This window comes from Oncorhynchus mykiss, chromosome 20 (assembly GCF_057628025.1).
Source record: "Oncorhynchus mykiss isolate SJ-2025 chromosome 20, ASM5762802v1, whole genome shotgun sequence".
Taxonomy (NCBI): Eukaryota; Metazoa; Chordata; class Actinopteri; order Salmoniformes; family Salmonidae; genus Oncorhynchus; species Oncorhynchus mykiss.
In genome coordinates this window covers 31,423,468-31,443,185 of record NC_143041.1, presented here as the reverse complement: position 1 = coordinate 31,443,185, position 19,718 = coordinate 31,423,468, and the positions used below count along the sequence as shown (strand labels likewise).

At 43.9% G+C, this 19,718-nt stretch overlaps 2 protein-coding genes and 1 long non-coding RNA gene across 4 annotated transcripts in view; 1 reads left to right on the top strand and 2 right to left on the bottom strand.

The window, feature by feature from the left end:
• Window positions 1-11,858, bottom strand: part of LOC110499274 (URB2 ribosome biogenesis homolog) — a 22,298-nt gene extending 10,440 nt beyond the window's left edge. Inside the window, exons 1-7 of the mRNA XM_021576306.3 lie at window positions 11,279-11,858; window positions 10,443-10,582; window positions 10,152-10,328; window positions 6,239-9,569; window positions 5,714-5,874; window positions 5,279-5,389; window positions 4,007-4,249 (exon numbers count right to left, since the gene is read on the bottom strand). Coding sequence (XP_021431981.3) covers window positions 4,007-4,249; window positions 5,279-5,389; window positions 5,714-5,874; window positions 6,239-9,569; window positions 10,152-10,328; window positions 10,443-10,568 — 4,149 coding nt within the window. The 5' untranslated portion in view covers window positions 10,569-10,582; window positions 11,279-11,858. The remainder of the gene's footprint in view (window positions 1-4,006; window positions 4,250-5,278; window positions 5,390-5,713; window positions 5,875-6,238; window positions 9,570-10,151; window positions 10,329-10,442; window positions 10,583-11,278) is intronic.
• On the top strand, window positions 11,793-19,718 carry LOC110499275 (ATP-binding cassette, sub-family B (MDR/TAP), member 10). Of its 2 annotated transcripts, XM_021576308.3 has the most exons (14): window positions 12,161-12,826; window positions 12,985-13,136; window positions 13,343-13,543; window positions 13,697-13,899; window positions 14,487-14,621; window positions 14,786-14,932; window positions 15,162-15,297; window positions 15,465-15,560; window positions 15,706-15,915; window positions 16,021-16,100; window positions 16,213-16,393; window positions 16,619-16,662; window positions 16,759-16,793; window positions 16,971-19,718. In XM_021576308.3, exons 3-14 carry the CDS (start codon window positions 13,360-13,362, stop codon window positions 17,221-17,223), a joined length of 1,704 nt encoding a protein of 567 aa, XP_021431983.1. In that variant the 5' UTR covers window positions 12,161-12,826; window positions 12,985-13,136; window positions 13,343-13,359; the 3' UTR covers window positions 17,224-19,718. The 2 variants fall into 2 exon arrangements, with proteins under 2 accessions (XP_021431982.3, XP_021431983.1); XM_021576307.3 differs by having other exon boundaries at window positions 11,793-13,136.
• LOC149974566 (uncharacterized) lies at window positions 16,653-18,104 on the bottom strand. Its single transcript, XR_016489468.1, has 2 exons — window positions 17,971-18,104; window positions 16,653-17,190 (listed from the first exon to the last, which is right to left on the bottom strand). It is a non-coding gene; the product is annotated as an uncharacterized LOC149974566 (long non-coding RNA).

Below are 19,718 nucleotides of genomic sequence, written 5' to 3'. Positions count from 1 at the left end.
TTCCATGTCTTAGGTCAGTTAGGATCACCACTTTAATTTAAGAATGTGAAATGTCAGAGTAATAGTAGAGAGAATTGTTTATTTCAGCTTTTATTCCTGTCATCACATTCCCAGGGGTTCAGAAGTTTACATGCACTCAATTAGTAGTTTGTAGCATTGCCATTAAATTGTTTAACTTGGGTCAAATGTTTTGGGTAGCCTTCCACAAGCTTCCCACAATAAGTTGGATGAATTTTGGCCCATTCCTCCTGACAGAGCTGGTGTAACTGAGTCAGGTTTGTAGGCCTCCTTGCTCACACACACTTTTTCAGTTTTGGCCACAAATTTCTATAGATTTGAGGTCAGGGATTTGTGATGGCCACTCCAATACCTTGACTTTGTTGTCCTTAAGCCATTTTTGCCACAACCTTGGAAGTATGCTTGGGGTCATTGTCCATTTGGAAGACCCATTTGTGACCAAGCTTTAACTTCCTGACTGATGTCTTGAGATGTTGCTCCAATATATCCACATAATTTTCCGTCCTCATGATGCCATCTATTTTGTGGAGTGCACCAGTCCCTCCTGCAGCAAAGCACCCTCACAACATGATGCTGCAACCCCCGTGCTTCACGGTTGGGATGGTGTTCTTCAGCTTACAAGGCTCCCCCCATTTCCTCCAAACATAACGATGGTCATTATGGCCAAACAGTTCTATTTTTGTTTCATCAGACCAGAGGACATTTCTCCAAAAAGTACGATCTTTGTCCCCATGTGCAGTTGCAAACTGTAGTCTGGCTTTATGGCGGTTTTGGAGCAGTGGCTTCTTATTTGCTGAGCGGCCTTTCAGGTTATGTCGCTATAGGACTCGTTTTACTGTGGATATAGATACTTTTGTACCTGTTTCCCCCAGCATCTTCACAAAGTCATTTGCTGCTGTTCTGGGATTGATTTGCACTTTTCGCATCAAAGTGCATTCATATCTAGGAGACAGAACGCATCTCCTTCCTGAGCGGTATGACGACAGAGTGGTCCCATGGTGTTTATACATGCGTACTATTGTTTGTACAGATGAATGTGGTACCTTCGGCGTTTTGAAATTGCTACCAAGTATGAACCAGACTTGTGGAGGTCTACAATCTATTTCTGAGGTCTTGGCTGATTTCTTTTGATTTTCCCATGATGTCAAGCAAAGAGGCACTGAGTTTGAAGGTAGGCCTTGAAATACATCCACAGATACACTAAGTTGACTGGAGTTGATTGGAGGTGTATGTAAACTTCTGACCCCCTGGAATTGTGATACAGTGACTTATAAGTGAAATAACCTGTTTGTAAACAGTTGTTGGAAAAATTACTTGTCATGCACAAAGTAGATATCCTAACGAACATGCCAAAACTATAGTTTGTTAACAAAAAATTTGTGGAGTGGTTGGAAAATGAGTGTTTACATACACTTAGGTTGGAGTATATGTAAACTTACGACTTCAACTGTAATATTGCCTGCTAACATGAATTTCTTTCAACTAAATATGCAGGTTTAAAAAAATATATACCTCTGTGTATTGATTTTAATGCATTGACGTTTATGGTTAGGTACATTCGTGCAACGATCGTGCTTTTTTGCGAATTAGCTTTTGTTAAATCATCCCCGGTTTGGCGAAGTAGGCTGTGATTCAATGATAAATTAACAGGCACAGCATTGATTATATGCAACGCAGGACAAGCTAGTTAACCTAGTAATATCATCAACCATGTGTAGTTAATCACTAGTTATGTTAAGATTGACTATTTTTTTTATAAGATAAGTTTAATGCTACCTAGCAACTTACCTTCGCGTGGTCAGCCTGGTGGTCAGCATGCCACATAGTTCTCGTGGAATGCAATGTAATTGGCCTTAATTGGCGTCCAAAAATGCAGATTACCGATTGTTATGAAAACTTGAAATCGGCCCTAATTAAATTGGCCATGCCAATTAAATCGGTTGACCTCTAATCTTGACAAACAGACAATACATCCCTCCCTACCTTGTAGGCTTACCCAGTTTTGAAGGCTTGGCAATCTCTGAATGTCATTAACATTTTTGGTGTTTCGTAATAGATGTGTCTTTCCATTCATCATTTGGACTCTATACAGTTTGGATTGGTTGATTCATTTTATTTATCAATATAAAAAAAAAAAGTTTGGAGACCTACTCATTCAAGGGTTTTTATTTTTACTATATTGTAGAATAATAGTGAAGACATCAAAACTAACTTTGTCAGATGGCTACTGCGTCTGCTATACAGATTTTCAATCCAAATATTTTGTACAAAGACAAGCATAATATTGTTATATTATAGGTGTAACTCTTGTAGTTTTCCCTCAACTGAAGTTCAACTGTCGGAGTCAGTTGGAGCGCTGGGGCTCCCGAGTGGCGCAGCGGACTAAGGCACTGCATCTCAGCGCTAGAGGCGTCACTACAGACATCCTAATTCAAATCCAGGCTTTATCACAACCGGCCGTGATTGGGAGTTCCATAGGGCAGCGCACAATTGGCCTGCAGTAGCTAAAGCTTAATAATAGCCACACCATACCAAACATTCACAAATGTTTCTCAACTTTATTAGGGTAATATCAAAAGTCAGTCAAGCTATTGTTTATAGGGAAAATACGAGCAGAAAAGCAAATGTTAAGCAGGGAAAATAAACGCACTACCATCCCGTGCCCCCCAAAAAACACAAACTTCCGCAAAAAAAACAATAATAATTTTGCCCCTCCCCTATTTTGGATCACCCCTCGACCCCAGTAAAATTAGATCCCTCCCTAATAAAAATCACACCTATCTAAACATACTTTACGTTGTTTGCGAGATCAAACATATCATCATTATAATTTGTGTGTTCATTTTTGGAAGTTGTTTTAATTTCAGAGCATCTAAATTTGTAAACATTTCAATTGTATGTTTTTAAAATTCCACAAAAAAATGAACACCCATCAAAATAAAGTCTTTATTTATCTTTTATCTTTCTTCTCTTTCACTCTAACATGCTAACTACACCGCTTGCCTCGCGTGCATAGCAAAATACATTTAGACAATCATGTTATTCAATTATTGCACCCACACTGCTCACGTGCGCCAATGAGCGTCTGCGTTGTCAAAGGCTAAAATAGAAGTCAGTTCTATTTGTGACGCTGATCGCGCTGCAAGTCCTGCCTCTCTCATCTCATTGGTTTATAGAAGCACATACCCACGTGCCATTTCCTCATTGGTTATACCCACGTGGGTGACTGAAAGACGATCGGAGGTCGGTGGTGGTTATACACCTTTTAGGAAAGTTAGTTGCCAATCGCCATATAAGTCCAAAGAAGAAATTCCTGGAAGGAGGAGAGATGACTACAAATGACTTGGTTGACCGTTTTATCTGTGGATTAATTGTCGGATTAGAGGACCTTGTGCATTTCAGGTAAAATAACAACAACATTTATATCCCAGGACAAATTAGCTAGCAACAGCAAGCTAGCTAGCTAAATAGGACAAATTAGCTAGCAACTGCAAGCTAGCTAGATAAATTGCCATACATTTTTAATGCTTTTCGACCTGTCCCCAAATTAATATAATTGGTTCAGAGTTTGTTTTGATATTTTAACCTGCGTGTCTTGATCGCGTTTGGTGTGGGGGGACAAAATCCATTTGCGCACGGTGGCATGTGCGAGGCCGGTTTGGGTACGGTGTAAGTGTCGAGACGGTATGTTAAATCCCTGAGAAGCTTTAGCGTTCTTATAGATTCAACAGAAAGACCATGTATTCTATTAAGACCATTTCAGCCATTACCGGAGTGTGTTTGATGGGTCATTACATACGTTTCCTCGGTTGTAACATTAACGGGAGGGAAAAAAACAACAGGAACAAGCAAAACTATGAAAGTTAAAGTGACAAGTGGATTTTGCATTCCTCAAGCACAGGAAATAGATGGCTGAAAAAGACAGATCCTCCGGTGGACGGTGCATGTGCGTTGCTAAAAACACATTTATCGAATCCAGGCCACTAACCTGCGGGTGACACTGGATGACTGCAAACAGAGCCTCGTGAATGGCCTCAAAGGTAGCGTGGTAGACTTCCATCGTCAGGTGCTCAAGGGGGACAAACTGCAGGGCCCCCAGCACCATGGTCACGTGGTGGGGGTTGGAGAGCATCCTCTCCCCCTGACGGAGCATGGCTGTCAGAGTGTCCAACACTGGCACGGTCAGAGCAGCAGTCAGGGTTGGCTCCTTGCCAGCCTCCTTCACTAGAAACTGAAAGAGAGCAGAGAGCACCGTGGGAGTTGAACCAGAGATGAATATAATGAGGAATATGGATTTAAGATGGAGGACAGAAAGAGAGAAACTAGCAAGGAGTGAAGTACTACATCCTGTATGGGTTCTCAAAATGTCTCAATGTTTTACTATGGTTGATGACAACAAGTAAATAAATGTGTTAATTAAGCAATGAAAGTTTAAATTTGGATTTGGCAATAGGTCTCAGTAAGCCATAGAGAGAACAGAGAAAAACTGATATACTGTAGACCAATTAAGGTATGAGGCAACATTCCTGTTTGTGTTGTGAACACAGTGAGGGATTGTAGTTGTGTTGTAAAACCTAACGTCAGTTATTCCTGCAGAGTTGCAATGAGGTGAGAAGGGGCAATATTGATAAATGAAACCAGATTCAGCTTGATTAAATGGGACAGTAACAGGGAGGGAGAGACACTTACTGCTGCAGCCCAAAATTGGCTTTCCCCAGCTAAATAAATTCTTCCCCCGTATCAGATCCAAGACCCAGGAGACAGTGCAGCGGAGGAGAAGCGTGACATGCTTTGTAACAGACAGCCAGACTGTGGTTCTAATTACAGCGCTCTCTGCAATGCCCAAAGGGGGTTTCTACGTTAGATAGGAAACACATTTACCCTTTAAGTCGATGATAAGTCTATGCCAAAGCCAATGCTTTGTCCCTCTTGAAGCATGGACGCAGGTTTTTAAGTGAGAAGGACGCAGGTTTTTAAGTGAGAAGGACGCAGGTTTTTAAGTGAGAAAGACGCAGGTTTTTAAGTGAGAAAGACGCAGGTTTTTAAGTGAGAAAGACGCAGGTTTTTAAGTGAGAAAGACGCAGGTTTTTAAGTGAGAAAGACGCAGGTTTTTAAGTGAGAAGGACACATTGTACCTTCACCATAACTGGATTTTGAGTGATTCTAGCTCAAATAATATTTTTCAGTGGCATCAATTGATTTGGATAAACAATCCTTCTTTATCCAAATCAGCACATCAAATGTCACAGTGAATACTTACTACTAAGGCAGATATGATCTGAGGTGCAATGAGCCAGAACGCCTTTAAGCAGGTTTCTGGAAGCAGGCCGCTGGCAAGCAGCTTCGTTATCGTCACAGTTGAAAGGACTTCCTGTAAAATACAGTGTGCTCTTTGTAGTGTGTCAACAAAGCCCACATAACCATTTTAGGGAAAATCTCTGTAGAGGAGAACTGAGAAGAGGGAAAATTGAGGGATTCCTGTGCTGAATTATTTAGTTGGAAAAATATAAAGCTAGGTTTTAAAGGTGGCGTTAAATACAATTTAGTAGCCCATTATGGAAATGTTATCCAGACTTCAGTGTTTAAGTATTCAGGACACCAAATACAGTAGCTTGTAACTCAGATAGCATCATTTTACAGTAGCTAGTAATATCACAACTTGTACAATAACACTTGCAGTAAATATAACACCTACCCTATGACAGCCGCTCCTGAACTTGGAGGTATCCAGTCCGTCTCGGAGCAGCAGCAGGAGAAGGTGGAACTGTTCTGGGGTACTCCTGACCAGCAGCTGGTCCAGAAGCTCCTTTACTGGCTCCTCCAGGGACCTCACCTCTGATACTGACAGCCATGGTGCTAACATAGAAGAGTTACGGTTAACATTAAATAATTATACATTATATTTATCCATTACTGGGAAATGAGATGGTTTCTAAATGTACAATTATTTTGAATAACATTTTGTTTAATAATAATATGTATTATTATTTTGTGTTCAAGAGAAATTCTGTGCAAATTCTTAATTATGCCTGTTTTAGTTATCAATGTCTGTCAGCAATGGTACAGGAAATGTACTTTGACATTTACTTGAGCACTATTTTACAGATATTACGAGCAGTAGGAAATCACACAACGCACACACAGGAGAGCATCTCAGAATACACTGTACCAAGTCTGATTAAAAAAAAAACTTTCATTGTTGTGGAGTAAGAGCGCGTACCTGCAAGCAGTTTGTGGACATTCTGCAGAATTGCCACAAAGAGCTCCTCCTGGCCAAGGGCTTTGGTCATCTCTGCAGCAGCATAGTACGCTGAGAGGAAGTGGAGCGATGAGACCAGGAAGTCCATGGGGCGCTGGGATGGGCACAGCTCTCTGAGAATCTGCTGGCTGAAGCTCCTGTACATGCCCATGTGGCTTAGACTCTCCTGTGTGATGCCCTCGCTAGGCTCATCTTGGGGGCAAGCACAGGCCAGCTCGCTCCTCACCATTCCGGTCACCACATCCACGGAGAAGGCCTGGCCTAGTAGACTGCCTGTCTGAGCCCTCAGGCTGGCCTGGATGGCAGGGCCCATGACAGCAGTGGTCTTCCCCAGTAATTGACTCAGGGTCTCATCTAGCTGCTTGGTTGTCCTGAGGCTGGATGTCATGGCCTGGCACAGTGTGTTCATAGAAGCAAGCAGGAGCTGTACGGCGAACAGGCCCCCTGTTTCAATGTTTCCTGGGAGAGAAGACAAAGCCATAACGGCAACCTCGCTATTGACCAAATAGGTGGTGAATTTCTCCAGGTTAAGGCGGACACTGCTCTTTCTGTGGATTATCAATAGGATCAGGGACTGGATGAAATCCTGGACGGTTTTTAGGAAAGTCAGCCAAGCGGAGCTGTCCACGGTTTGAAAGAGGCCCTTATTGCTGTGTGAAAAGAGAGCTGTCAAAGATGCCTCCAAGAGGCTACTCCCATGCACAATCTTTAAAACATGATGGGAATTATTCCCTGCCAGAAGCAACCCCATGAGACTGAAGAGCTGATTCAGCAGATGTATTGTTACGGCAGGCTTCACATCATTATGTAGCTGTGTGTCTGTGACCATGAGGAATAAGAGTAAAAAGAGCCCTGAAAAGTCTTCAGAGGACATTCCATCTGGGTTAAGAGAATTGGTGACTTGAAGTAAGCTTAAAAGGTTATCGGCTTGACTTTGAGATAGGGTTATAGAGGCTCCGGTCGTACTAGAGTTCAGTATGTGTTGGGCTATGGACTCCAGTCTCTTCAAAGCAGAATGGGATTCACTGACATCGCGAGTTACTGCACTTCCTTTGTCTCCAGCTGTCAAACAGCTTACTTCACTCAACTTCATGAGTGCAGGACAGACAGAGGCCATGTCTGGGATGCCGCTGAGAATCCCCGCAATCCTTTGAGTGACACATCTGACAACAGCAGAGTAAATAGTGGGTAACTCGACAAGAACAAGGCTCTCAAGCAGATCTTTGGAAATGAGAGAGACAGACAGCCTCTCAGTGGTGTCATCTGGTGTCTTCTGAAGTAGGGAACTGAGGAGAACATCAGCTATATGACACACTTCGTCCTCAGTGAGGAATGGCGAGATCATGGGTAGGTTTGTGGTAACGAGGTACCAATGTGCCACTGGGTACGTGCTGGCATCCACACTACTGACCTGACGGTCCCATAGCTGGTCACTCTGCTGGCAGAGTTGAGGATCTCCTCTCCCCACAATGTACTGGGCTGCTCTGCGGAGGACATCTGAAGCTCTAGTCTGTGCCAAGAGCTCATTGCTTAGGATAACTTTCTTCATTTGTTGGAGAGTGAGCAGTTTTTGCAGGAGGTGAGTCATGGGGCTACAGTGCTGGCCGATGGGAGAGGCCTGATCTTCACCTGTCGCCATCACACCAGAGAGGAGAATACCTATGTCGTCTAGTATGTTAACGCTAGCTGGGTCCGCTGGGGATGTGTATTTCGTACAGTGAATCTGAAAGAGGGTGTCCACCTCCACCCAAGTGTACTTTAGCAGAAGGCCTGCATCTTGGACTTTCTGACACCCAGGGACGTCTGGGGCCTGGCCTTCAGCCAGCTGCAGCACTGGCTTCACCACCTGGAGCATCTTCTCCATCAGAGCCTGGGTTTGCCTCACAACAGGAACTGGTGTGCTGTTGTCCAAAGTTTTCAGGCTGAACAACACAGAGTACAAGAGCACACTCAAGGAGAACAACTTCAGGGACATGTCTTCGTTTCCTTCCAGATCCGGGAGTACATAGCTTGTTACATTTTCTAAAATGAGGCAGCATATTTCCAAAGTATGGCTGGTGGGGTTGTCCAGAAGGCATGTGCTGAGCGTCCTATGCACGGCCTCTGGGAGAACGGGCTGTCGGAGCTCATCCATTGCTGGGCGGCAGATGACAGCCAGGAGCTCCTCGAAGAGCTTGGGGAGCTGCCTCAGCTTGGCGTAGATCTGGAGAACAGAGGAGATGAGGGCCTCGCGTGCCTTCCTAACCCGTGGCTCTGTGCAGTCGGAATCAATCCATCCTGCCGACAGCAGCTCGTCCAGGTCCGGCTCTATGATCAGGTGGTTGAGACTGAGCAGGGCTTTTAGACAGCGGTACCATGCTGATATGGTGGGCTGGGCATTGTCGAACAACAGCCTCACCACCTTCCTGTAGAAAATCAACTGAACCTCCTCGTACTTTATCCTGTCAGCCACCACATTGTAAATGTCTGCCGTCAAGCATAAATTCAAGAGGTTCTCCAAAGACAGCAGAGCTAAGCTCCAGTTTTCACCATCAAACAGGTCTTTGAGAGTCACCTCATTTGTGAAATCCAAGGCAGTGATTAACTGTGTTAACATGTGAAAGCAGAGTACTTTATTATCTCCTCCTTTACAGTAGGCATCCAGAGAGAATTTGAAGAGCAGTGGGAGGGAACTCGACCTGACCGCAAAATGGAGATCAGTGTCACAGTACCCTTGTGCACAAATCTTTGAGAGTATCGAGTTGACTGGGGAGAGTAGGCTCTTCCCCGCTGCTCCCTTCTTTATCCCTGGCTCCTCCTTTGAGAGGAGCTCCTCCTTATAGGCCTGGAGGTGGTCTGGCAGGAAGAGAGCAGACTGCAGGATGGTGTCCACTTTCCCACGGATGTCCCTACTCAGGTGCTGGCGGACACGGGAGTCATCCTCGGCCATCCAGGCCCTGGAAGTCAATAGGTGTCTGAGCAGGAGGAGGGGCTGGAGCAGGTGTGTTGTGACTTGGGCAAACACGCGGTTGGCATTGGCCTGCTGCTTTTGGACCGCGAGGTAGCTACTCAGGGTAAGGAGGAGGACCTCAAACACCTGGGGTGTCAGGGGGTCTGTGGCTTGCTGCTGACTGAGCTTGGAGCAGCCCAGGGTACACAACTTGGCCAACAGCTCCACCAGTAGCTCGTACTTAGTGGTGAATGTGACAGAGAGGACTGAGGAAGAAAGGATGCCCTGACAGCAGCTCAACACGGTGGAGACAGACGCTGAGGAGGTCCCTGAGGCAAACTCCTGAATCCTTTCAATTATAACCTGGAAAGAAAAATTACCTGTCAGAAATCAATACATGCAATAAAACAGGTGTACTTTTTTTTTTTACAATTATTTTACCAGGTAAGTTGACAGAGAACACATTCATAGTTACAGGGGAGAGGAGGGGGATGAATGAACCAATTGTAAGCTGGTGATGATTAGGTGACTGTGATGGTATGAGGGTCAGATTGGGAATTTAGCCAGGACACCGGGGTTAACACCCCTACTCCTTCAATAAGCGCCATGGGATCTTAAGTGACCACAGAGTCTGGACACCCATTTAACATCCCACCCGAAAGATGGCAGCCTACACAGGGCAATGTCCCCAATCACTGCCCTGGGGCATTTGGATATTTTTTTTAGACCAGAGGAACAGGTGCCTCCTACTGGCCCTCCAACACCACTTCCAGCTGCATCTTGTCTCCCATCCAGGGACCAACCCTGCTTAGCTTCAGAAGCAAGCCAGCAGTGAGATGCAGGGTGGTACCATCAATGTCCTTATCTTGAAAAGCATCAAACTAACTTAAGCTGCTAAAAGTGTAGCGATTACATACTGATCATCGGCACTTATGACCAACTTACTTGCGCTACTGCCAAACGAAGGCTGATGGTTTTTCCTTGGCTCAACACACTATGTAGCTTCTTGCTGTGCAAAATATCATCCAGGTAGATCCACAAGCCTTCCACCACCACCTGTGGCAACTCCACTTTCTTACTGTAAAAGCCTGTCAATGCATGACTTATCCAATCAAAGAGTACCTGTAAGGATATATAGGACACAGCACTTCAATATAAAACAAATAAGGTTTACAGAGAAAATAGGATAAACATGCTGGAATAATTCACCTAATATCTGATGGGCAGATGTGTTACCTGTTCTTTGTTAGGAAGTAAGCACTGTGATGAAATCCATGCAAAACGGGCAAGCTTCAGTTTGTCCACCCAGGGTGTCTTGGGGTTTTTGAGCTTCAAGTGAATACCAGAGTACATGGCAGCCATATCTGAAGCCTGGCCTGTGGAGAAATTGACCTGAGTCAATACAGTTCTCAGACTAAAGGACGTACCTTATCTGGCCAGTAGAGGGAGACGTTTACTTAAAGTTCAATTCTGACTGCTTAGTATAATGGAGCAAGCTGGTGAATGGACTTGAAACCGCAAGAATCCACATGATTGTGAAACAAAAATTAAATACATTTGTATGTCACATGCACCATATACAACAGGTGTAGGTAGACCTTGCAGTGAAATGATAAATGTACCATGCCTGGAGTGCACTGGTCAAACAAACGTGTAATCAGATTTGTTTTATAGCAAATAGCATTGACGGCTTCTAGTACAGATATACAAATATTTGGTACTAGCTTTAGTTATTAACTCGCCAAGGTTGTTTCTGCAATGCTAACATCTGTCAAAAATGACATGTCAAGTAGAAAGAAGTAAATAATACAAGTGAAAGTCATTCATATTTAGTGTCATGAGGTTGTAACAAAATCGAAGGAGACGCTAGAAAGAACAAGCGAGAATCTACATGATCAACGGCTAGCATGCACGGCTAAGCTAAATCAAGTTAAACTAATCATGGGTCTTTCAGCTGTACTTTTAACTAAGAAAACACGAAGCAATGTCTGAACAATTCAAACACTCTAATTTTAATAAAATTATGAATTATAAACCGATTTTGTTAGCAAATGATGTTAGATATTACTTACTATTATAACACCAACACGTGTTCCGGTGTTTTCACAGACAAACTTTAACCTTTACCCTTTGAACGCCACTGTATCCAGACAAAAACAATCGAGTGCTGATGATTGCTCACTTTTTTTTTACGCAACCTTAATTTAACTAGGCAAGTCAGTTAAGAACAAATTCTTATTTTCAATGACGGCCTAGGAACAGTGCAGGGGCAGAACGACAGATGTGTACCTTGTCAGCTCGGGGGTTTGAACTTGCAACCTTCCGGTTACTAATCCAACGCTCTAACCACTAGAGCTGCCGCCCTAATGTGGTACCCTTCCTGCAGGCTCATCCTGACATGACCCTCCAGCATAACAATGTCACCAGCCATACTGCTCGTTCTGTGCATGATTTCCTGCAAGACAGGAATGTCAGTGTTCTGCCATGGCCGGCCGGCGAATAGCCCGGATCTCAATCCCATTGAGCACATCTGGGACCTGTTGAATCGGAGGGTGAGGGCTAGAACTTGCAGGTGCCTTGGTGGAAGAGTGGGGTAACATCTCACAGCAAGAACTGGCAAGTCTGGTGCTGTCCATGAGGAGGAGATGCACTGCAATACCTAATGCAGCTGGTGGCCACACCAGATAATGACTGTTAATTTTGATTTTGACCCCCCCCCCCTCCTCCTCCTCTTTGTTGAGGGACACATTATTCCATCAATGTTAGTTACATGTCTGTGGAACTTGTTCAGTTTATGTCTCAGTTGTTGAATATTGTTATGTTCATACAAATATTTACACATGTTAAGTTTGCTGAAAATAAACGCAGTTGACAGTGAGAGGACGTTTATTTTTTTGCTGAGTTTATATGTTTCTGTGGAAGATGACATCGATTAATCGAGGTCGTTTAGCAATGTCTTTCAAAGTTTTTCTTATATCGTCGGCCATTGATTTCCGTCAGGGACTTTAACAAGAAGCAGCTAGGTTATTTTCCGGGGGTCACCTTTTCTATTGAACAGAGAGGTTTTTCTTTTCGTAGAGTTGTGTGTACTTCTGACAGTCGGTTACCGTTAGGCTGCCTTGTCGCCTGCAGATTGTGTCGACATGTCACTCCTATCGACAGACATATTGTTGTGACAGGGCGCTCCCAGCGCGATAAAGACAACTTCGCCTAAATGTGGCTGTCACGAACAGATAATGATGAATAACCGCCAGGAACCCACGATGTAATAGACATTATCATTTGTCGTTAGTGTTGGCTGGACACGAAGGAGGACGTTGACCTAACTGTGTTTTTATGTTGGAATTCGCTGGCCTCCTCGTATGTGAAATGGAACATGCTCGTTCGCACTTTCTTGCTATGTTTTGGTCATTTGGTAGGTAGCTGGCAAGCCAACGCACTTGAGTTTGTTTTTCTTGCTTTTATGTGTCTGAGTCGCTCACTAGCTGTCTTGCAGAATGGGACTGTTGCTGTTGCAATTGTCAAAATGTCCAGGCGTGAATATTTTGAAGCGCGAGGTTCACTCCCGTGTACATAAACTATTTTGGTTAGAATGCCAGACGTCCAGGGGACGACGAGAGGTGAGTGGGAAAAGGTTCGAACCTGTGGCACGCTCTTCGCTTTCACACCCGAGGAGATGCAACTCTCTTGTGCCCTGTGTACCACTTAGACAGTTCACCATACCCCCCCATTTGTTGAGGAACTCATGGACAGCAACTGTAAACTTTGCCAACTACAGCTCTTCGACGGACTCAAAACAAGCAACACAACAAGAAGTTGACAGCAAAGATCTGCAATCAAAGGAAACAAAACAATCCCCAACTCGGATACCCACTGAGGATGTCAAAAGGATTTTACAACTTGCCCACCCTGAGCGCTTGCGACTGTCAGGTAGGCCATGTCATTTAAGGTCACCACAGGGATATCTTCGAAAATGACCAACCTGGCACTGAAATAATGTTATCACCAACTTGTGCCTGTGTAGGGTTGACTAAATTACATAGTTTATTTGTTGTCAGTTTCCCCTTTTAAACAATAATACAGTAATGTTACTTGTTTTGATTCTTATATTTTGTTTTCTATACCATCCTCCTCAGCGGCTGTGGGCTTCCTAATGGTCTCCAGCGCTGTCACAATGTCGGCGCCCTTCTTCCTGGGCCAAGTCATTGACACCATCTACACCAGCTCTTCAGAGGACTTCAGTGCCTCCCTCCGCTCTCTGTGTATCATGCTTTCAGGGGTATTCCTTTGTGGGGGCGCCGCTAATGCTGCCCGTGTCTACCTCATGCAAATCTCAGGTGAGCGTCACCGTTTGCTCTCAGTGCATGCAGAGTGGGTTTACATATTAAACAGATGTCCATCTCTGGATTTTTTGGGGGTTATTACTATCGTGACTTTGATGCCATACAGAGGAACTAATCGAACATTTAAAAAATATGTGACTCTTGCAGGGCAACAGATTGTGAGAAATCTACGTGTATTCCTATTCTCCTCGATTCTGAGGCAGGAGGTAGGTTTCTTTGATAAGACCCGTACCGGGGAACTCATTAACCGCCTATCTGCAGACACGGCACTCATCGGCCGCTCCGTCACAGACAACCTTTCTGACGGGCTCCGCGCTGTCGCCCAGGCAACAGCTGGGGTCAGCATGATGGTGAGAAACAGCCCTCTCCCCACATTTGTTTGTAAAGGGTGTGTTGGGGTGTTAAAGTCCATTCTACTCTGTACAGGGATCAGTTCTAAGATTTTGAGTCACATGGGAATGCAAGTTGTATTCAGAGGTGAAACTGGTTTGTCATTAGGAAGATGTGATTTTTCATCCTTTCATGTACAGCTTTCCTTAGCGGTTCCATTATTCTGGTTACTGTCATTTTTCTTTGTCATTGTTCTGGTCCCTCCACATAGGATCTGGTTTGACCCAAGTTCTTCATGTTACAACAAGTATATTTAGAATTTATCGAGTTAATTCCTTGAGTTTCCTCCTTGGTTACTATATATTCCTAGGATGTCATTTCTAAAACGGATGACCCCGTAGCAAAATATCCATAACTCATTTATCATAGTAAATATAGTACAGTTGAATACATTCATGATAAATATGTTAACACATTCTCTCCGGTCATTAGTGGCTTTACAGGTTCAAAATCCCTTTATAAAAAGGTAACCGAGCAGGCTTAAAAGACTTGGGCTGAATTGCCTCCTCACATTTCCTGGCATCTCCCTCTCGCTCTCTGCCAACAGTTTTACGTGTCACCAAGTTTAGCAGCCTTTGTGCTGCTGATTGTGCCTCCTATGGCTGGCCTAGCTGTCATATATGGGAGATACCTGCGCTCCATATCCAAACGTACACAGGACTCTCTGGCTGAGGCCACACAGGTAAGACGAGACCCGTTCTAACTGCACAGCATTAGTCATTACTGAAGCAGTGTTGCGCTGTAGATTATTCTCCAAGCAGAGTACATAGACACCAGGTCTTTTAATCATATATTTTTTTCAAAATTGAAACCAATTGATCAGACTGATACTGTATTGTCTTGTAGTTGGCAGAAGAACGCATCAGCAACATGAGGACAGTTCGGGCGTTTGGTAAGGAGCTGACAGAGGTGGCCAAGTATACGGAGAAGGCCAACTATGTTCTCCACCTGGCCAAACAGGAAGCCGTTTTGAGGGCTGGCTTCTTTGGCGCGGTGAGCATCCAACAATTCAATGTTGCCCAATGTTCCTTAAAGAGAAATGGAGTGGTTGTTAACATTTTCTCAATCAACGGCAGTTGAAATGTAGTCAAGCCCTTTTGGCCTTTTGAAAGACTGGAACCACAGAGTTGTGCGATCTGTTTTAGAAGCTTCTGCTTTTATGACCTGTGTGTTTCTTCGGGGGTCATTGGGTTGTAACTGGTTTTGTATGAGTCTCTTTTAGACTGGACTCAGTGGCAACATCATCATCCTGTCAGTGCTGTATAAGGGAGGGCTATTGATGGCCAGTGAACACATGACTGTGGGAGAGCTCTCTTCCTTCCTCATGTACGCCTTCTGGGTGGGCATTAGCATTGCAGGTAGGGCGTATATAATTGTCTCATTGCCTATGCATTCTGAGGAAAACCCCCGCTCATTAATCAATGAACAAATCACACTGTTAAAATTTTCATTTTAATAAGAAACTGATTCTCTCTATCCCCTAGTCTGTCTGAGCAGCTGTTTAAATGTCTGTTTCGTTGAACAGGTATGAGCTCGTTCTACTCTGAACTGATGAAGGGCTTTGGCGCAGGGGCACGGCTTTGGGAGCTACTGGACAGGAAGCCCGAGTTCCCCCTCAATGGTCAGCATCAAGCCCTGCCATTCTAGACCACACTGAGAAAGCATTGTGCAAAACACCTTAATTACATCACACTTGGCTAGTAGTCCTCTGCATCTAAACAGGCATGTAAACGTACATGTCCATGTTCCTCCTCATTTCTCTGAAGAGGGTATTGTGCTGAGGCCGGAGCAGCTTAAGGGTCAACTGGAGTTCCAGAATGTCTCCTTTGCCTACCCAACCCGCAAAGACGCCCCCATCTTCCAGGACCTGAGTCTCTCTGTGCCTGCTGGCTCCGTCATGGCCGTGGTAGGGCCCAGCGGATCGGGCAAATCCACTCTGGTCTCCCTGCTGCTCAGGCTCTACGACCCAGTTGCAGGTGAGGACTACAGCTGAGGTAATCTCTTACAGCAGCTTCATGTCACTGTATGTCTTCCATTTCGTCAACAGTCTTATGATATAGAGATCCTTTTTTGCTGTATAGGTGTGATCACTATCGACGGGCATGATGTGAGAGATTTGAATCCTTATTGGCTGAGGAGTCACATTGGAACTGTTAGTCAGGTAATTGGTCACATGACGATTATTAGTAGGCAATATGTTCCCATTGTTGTGGCTAAGCAGTGCTTTGACATGTGGTCTAACCCTGTGGTATTCTCCCTCTGTGGGTCTGCAGGAGCCTGTACTCTTCTCCTGTTCCATCGCTGAGAACATTGCCTATGGAGCGCCCGACTCTGGCACGGTCACAGTTCAGGAAATCCACCGGGCTGCACAGATCGCCAACGCTTATGAGTTTGTCCGAGGTTTCCCAAAAGGCTTTGACACTGTGGTGGGAGAGAAGGGTGTTCTTCTCTCAGGTGAGACAAATGCATGCGTATCAGGAATTTTCTTTGATTTTGTGATGTGATTACGTAGTTGATAGGTGTTCCTAAAGATTTTTTTTTTTTAAATTGTTATGGTGTTGGACTTCACTGGGCATTCCTCAAACCGGAATGATCTGACTACAGAGTTATTGTTCATAACTAAAACCATCGCTTCTTTAACAGCTTTAATGTAATGACTAGTTTTGCTTTAACCAACAGGTGGTCAGAAACAGAGAATTGCTATTGCAAGGGCTCTGCTTAAGGTATTTTTAATTACACCTGATTACATGCATCAACAATTTTATGTTTTAGTCAAATGGGCAAATGTTGTAATGTATGCATTCTCTCCCTTCTCTCAGAACCCCAAGATACTTCTACTTGATGAGGCAACAAGGTAAGACATTGTGCATGGTCTAATCACATTTTACATGAGTCGCTCTTCCTCTGTTTTGGACAGTTAAGCAAGGTCAATCAGCTGGGTGAAGCAGGGTCAAACAACCCAATGACATGTGAGCTATAACTCATGGACCTCTCACTTTTGCCCTCTCTTTTCCATCCCCCTCTTCCTCAGTGCCCTGGATGCAGAGAATGAGTTCCTGGTCCAGGAGGCTCTAGAGCGGCTCATGGATGGGCGCACAGTGCTGATCATCGCCCACCGCCTCTCCACCATCCAGAACGCTGACGCCGTGGCTGTGCTGGACCAGCGGCGTGTGGTGGAGTGTGGGCAGCATGCACAGCTCCTGGGCAACCGCCAAGGCCTCTTCAGGAAGTTGATGGAGAAACAAGCCTTCCTTCAAGAGGGGCAAAAGCAAGCGTTGCGGTGAAAAGAGCTGGGGAGGGGCCTTAAATGTAGAGAAACTGCCTTTAGCTGTGTGGTGACGTGCTAATCACGCTGCGCTCTGCTACACTCCTCAGTCTGTCAGTGGTGTGTGTGAATCAGTTTAAGCTATTTGCAAGGGAGCATTTGAATATCAACTGGAACATCGATGATTTTAATATTGCAGAGCCATCTCGTAGCGCTGACGGGGATTCATTTTGAGACAGCCAGTAGGTTTGGATTCTCTTCTTGAGGACACCCAACTTATTGAGTATCATTCTTCAAGCTGCAATATGTACCTGACCAAATTTGCATAGAAATGTTATAGATAAGTCACTCATTGAAAGCAAGTCTAAGAAGGGGTACATCTGTTCTATGTGCGCTATTTCTATGCTTCCTGTTAAGTTTAGTTTTTACGTCTTTTACTTTCGGTTTTGTACACCAGCTTTAAAAAGCTAGAAATATCTTTGATTCTGAAAAATATATTTCACAGTGGTTTAGATGGTACAATGATTCTCTACACTGTGCTTCCTAGTTTTGTCACACTAACTGAAATTAGGCAAACTATTAGTTTCAGCTACCAGGAAATGGCGGCGGGAATTCTGCATAGTGCATCTTTGAGGTTAGGATATGCAGAAAATATGAATCACACCAAAACTTTGAAGTACGGCCTATGTGAAGTAAATATTATAACTGAGTCACTATGCCTTTTCAAGAAAACAAAAGCTATCTTTTGTATTAAATAACTACTTACCAGACTGAAACAAATATACACTCAGTGGCAAGTTTCTTAGGTACGCCAACCCGTTCACAAAATTGGGTCGAGCCTTTAGATAGTGAGTCATGTGGCTTGCGATATAAAGCAGACGGACAGTCATCAAGGCATTTAGTTACTGTTCGATTGAAGGTTAGAATGGGTGAAACGATTGACCTAAGGGACTTTGAGCATGGTTTGATCGTCGGTGCCAGGCATGCATGCATGCCTCCTAGGCTTTTCACGCACAACCGTGTCTAGGGTTTACCGAGACGTGAGACAAACAAAAAAACATCCAATCAGCAGCAGTCCTGTGGGCGAAAACAGCTTGTTGATGAGGTCGATTGAGAAGGGCAAGAATAGTGCAAGCTTACAGGCGGACCACAAACAGGTAACAAATGGCGCACAACGACATCTCGGAACTCACAACTCATCCGTCCTTGTCACGGATGGGCTATTGCAGCAGACGACCACACCAGGTTCCACTCCTCTATCAGCTAAAAACAAGAAGCGGCTCCAGTGGGCACGCAATCAATTGACACACTGGACAATTGAGGACAAAAAAAACAACATTGCCTGGTCCGATGAATCTTGATTCCTGTTGCGTCATGCCAGAATCAGGATTTGGCATAAGCAGCGTGAGTCCATGGCCCATCCTGCCTGGTGTCAACAGTAGAGGATGATTGGGGTGGTGTGGGGAACGTTCATTCCATTGATAACAATTGAGCAATGTTTCCATGCCCTGAAGAATTCAGACTGTTCTGGAGGCAAAGGGGTGTCCGACTCGGTACCAGATGGGTGTACCTAATAAACTAGCCACAGTGTGCATTTATTTGTTACAAGTTATCCAAAACGTGAAGCTAGCATTGTCAATTATGTAGGCCTATTTCAAAGACAATGGCAAACATACAGAGCACTGATATACAAGCAACATTGGCATAAATGTGGACGATAATCAAATATCTTACATTGCAGTTGATAAAGCAAACAAACCACCACTGATCAGTTATGAAAATGATGTGCATATCCATGCAAATGTTCTGCTATATCACCTATTTCACCACTGGCTATTATTTCATTGATGGTATGGTATGCTGGATATTTGATTTACATAAAATACAATCACAAAATTAATCTTCAAAGATGCTTTTGGGTCTTCCACTGGTACCAATTGTACATTTCTGAACAATCTAACATTCAATAGGTAGAATTTGACCAAATCCATGTTATCTTGACAGTATGTATGACTGAAAGACCTTGCAGACTTTTTAGTATTTGGATTTAGAGTTCAGCAAAATCCTTTATACTAATGGGATATGTAGATCTTTAAAATGTGGCATTATAAGCTCATAGTATCAAATAACATTTATTTTCTTATCTGACACTGATGAATAGATTTTTCTCACGTACCTGTGACACTGGATGTACTGTGCCTGGATTGTACTGCAAAGAAACATTCACTGCTCTGTTTTGTGCCATTTTGCTCCTCACATTTTAATATTGGATTCAGTAGTCATCCTTGTGCAATAGAAAGGCAAGAACAAGAATGGTAGGGAGATTTTAAATAACTTTGAGCTTCAACCAATGCCATACCAATGTGTTTGTGTGTAAGTCCTATATAAATGTTCTCTACAGAAGGCTCCTTGGTAAAATCAGCATGTTGTAATAATGTATTCAAATATAATATTTTAATGATTTTGTGTGCTAAATTATTAGGCCTTTGTGAAAAATAAACGATTTTAATAATA